We start from the raw sequence: 2201 nt of genomic DNA, 5'->3' as shown, positions 1-2201 counted from the left end.
TAGACCAGGCTGGTCTCGAACTCACAGAGATCCACCTGCCTCTGCCTCCCGAGTGCTGGGATTAAAGGCGTGCGCCACCACCGCCCGGCTTATATATTACATTTAATCAAAAAATAATTTCCTTTTTTTGAGACAGGGCTTCTCTGTTGTAGCCCTGGCTGTCCTGGAACTCACTCTGTAGACCAGGCTGGCCTCAAATTCAGTGATCCATTGTCTCTGCCTCCCAAGTGCTGGGATAAAAGTGTGCACCATCAAGCCGGCGGTGGTGGCGCACGCCTTTAATCCCAGCACTCGGGAGGCAGTTCCAGGACAGGCTCCAAAGCCACAGAGAAACCCTGTCTCGAAAAACCAAAAAAAAAAAAAAAAAAAAAAAAGTGTGCACCATCCGCCACAGTTTAGGCTTGGCCACTTTGAAACCATGTATAACAACGTTTGCACAATAGAGTATACATAATGACCTGTGTGTGATTGTGAGTGTCAACGTTTGCACAATAGAGTACACATAATGACCTGTGTGTGATTATGAGTGTCTGTTCATAAGTTGTAAATAATTTTTGCATAAATGTGTATATAAAATTTATCTCTGGAGCAATACACATAGTATTGAAGATATGGAAATCACCATGGGAAAGGCAGTAAGAATTCCAAAGCTCAGGTAAGAGATCTCTCATTCTGTCTGTTCTGCACACTCATGCATTCTTGAAAGTTCACAAATAAGAATCAAGTAACTAACAATAGTGTTTTGAACTTGACCGTCGAGAAGTCACCGCAATCCTGATAAAATGCTGTTTCCATTCATACCAATAAACAAATTAGATGGTGAACTCAAGGACCAGCTACAAAATGAAAATATAAAATACCAATTACAAGCCAGGTGGTGGCGCATACCTTTAATCCCACCACTCAGGAGGCAGAGGCAGGGGGATCCCTGTGAGTTTGAGGCCAGCCTAATCTATAAGAGCTAGTTCCAGGACAGGCTCCAAAGCTCCAGAAAAACCCTGTCTAGAAAAAAAGGAAAAAAAAAAACGAAGAAAGAAAAAGTGAATTTCATGCCTAAAACATTGGGTCTGCCCCAGGAGGGCCGCGGTGAGAGTAATAATAACCACCACAGTGATTGTTACTCTATGTTTAGTGTTTTATCAAAATCAGCTTCTAAGAAAAAAATTACAGTCCCAGCCTGGTCTACAGAGCTCTGTGTAGCCAGGGCTACAACAGGGAAACCCTGTCTCTAAAAACAAAAGGTAAATCTAGACACACTATGTCTCAAATAAATAGATAAATAAATGTGTGTATCTGGACCAACGGATAGGCGGGTAGGCTAACAAACGATGCCCTGTTGTATCCCCAAGGATCAGGATTCGATATTGAGTCGCCTACAAAAGGGTGCTAGACACGGGCTGCTCCAACTGAAGAACAAAGCCCCATCTTGGAGCGAGGAGAGCGGCGCCTACGTGCTCAATTTTCACGGTCGCGTCACTCGGGCTTCGGTCAAGAACTTCCAGATTGTGCACCCCGACGAACGTGAGCTCTTAGCAATCCCAAGACACGGGTTTTGGGGGCAGGAAGAGGGCGTTCAGGGCGGGAGCCTCACTTTCGCAAGGTCTATTGGGACATGTAGTCTATGGGGCTCCCTGAGTATCCTAGGTTGGTCAGGGTTCAGCCGCGTGTCTGCATTAGAGTTTAAGTCCTATTTCCTGGTTTGCTCATCAGCGGACTGCCTGGTGCTCCAGTTCGGCCGCGTGGCCCCAAACATATTCACTATGGATTTCCGATATCCTCTTTGCCCTCTCCAAGCCTTCGCCATCTGCTTATCTAGTTTCGATGGGAAATTGGCGTGTGAGTAACTGAATAAAATACCATCCCTCACCAGCTCTGTCGTGTGCGTTTGGAGATAGCTTCACAGCAGTTTTTAAGTTTTTTTTTTCTTGGGGGGGGTCGAGACGGGGTCTTTCTTTCTTTCTTTTTTTCTTTCTTTCTTTCTTTTTTTTTGGATTTTCGAGACAGAGTTTCTCTGTAGTTATTGGTGCCTGACCTGGAACTAGCTCTTGTAGACCAGGCTGGCCTCAAACTCACGGAGAACCGCCTGTCTCTGCCTCCCGAGTGCTGGGATTAAAGGCGTGTGCTGCCACCGCCCTGTCTCTTGAACTCAGGTTGGGCTTGAACTCAGATCCTCCACCTGCCTTTGCCTCCCAAGTGCCACC

The 2201-nt window shown here is 46.1% G+C and overlaps 1 protein-coding gene across 1 annotated transcript in view; it reads left to right on the top strand.

Moving 5' to 3' along the window:
* Nucleotides 1–1859, top strand: part of Tulp2 (tubby like protein 2) — a 7341-nt gene extending 5482 nt beyond the window's left edge. Inside the window, exons 8-9 of the mRNA XM_013353648.2 lie at nucleotides 1350–1521; nucleotides 1711–1859. Coding sequence (XP_013209102.1) covers nucleotides 1350–1521; nucleotides 1711–1844 — 306 coding nt within the window. The 3' untranslated portion in view covers nucleotides 1845–1859. The remainder of the gene's footprint in view (nucleotides 1–1349; nucleotides 1522–1710) is intronic.
* The last annotated feature ends 342 nt before the right edge of the window (nucleotides 1860–2201 follow it).

The sequence above is a fragment of the Microtus ochrogaster genome, unplaced genomic scaffold (genome assembly GCF_000317375.1).
Source record: "Microtus ochrogaster isolate Prairie Vole_2 unplaced genomic scaffold, MicOch1.0 UNK14, whole genome shotgun sequence".
NCBI lineage: Eukaryota > Metazoa > Chordata > Mammalia > Rodentia > Cricetidae > Microtus > Microtus ochrogaster.
This window is presented reverse-complemented; position numbering and strand designations above follow the sequence as displayed.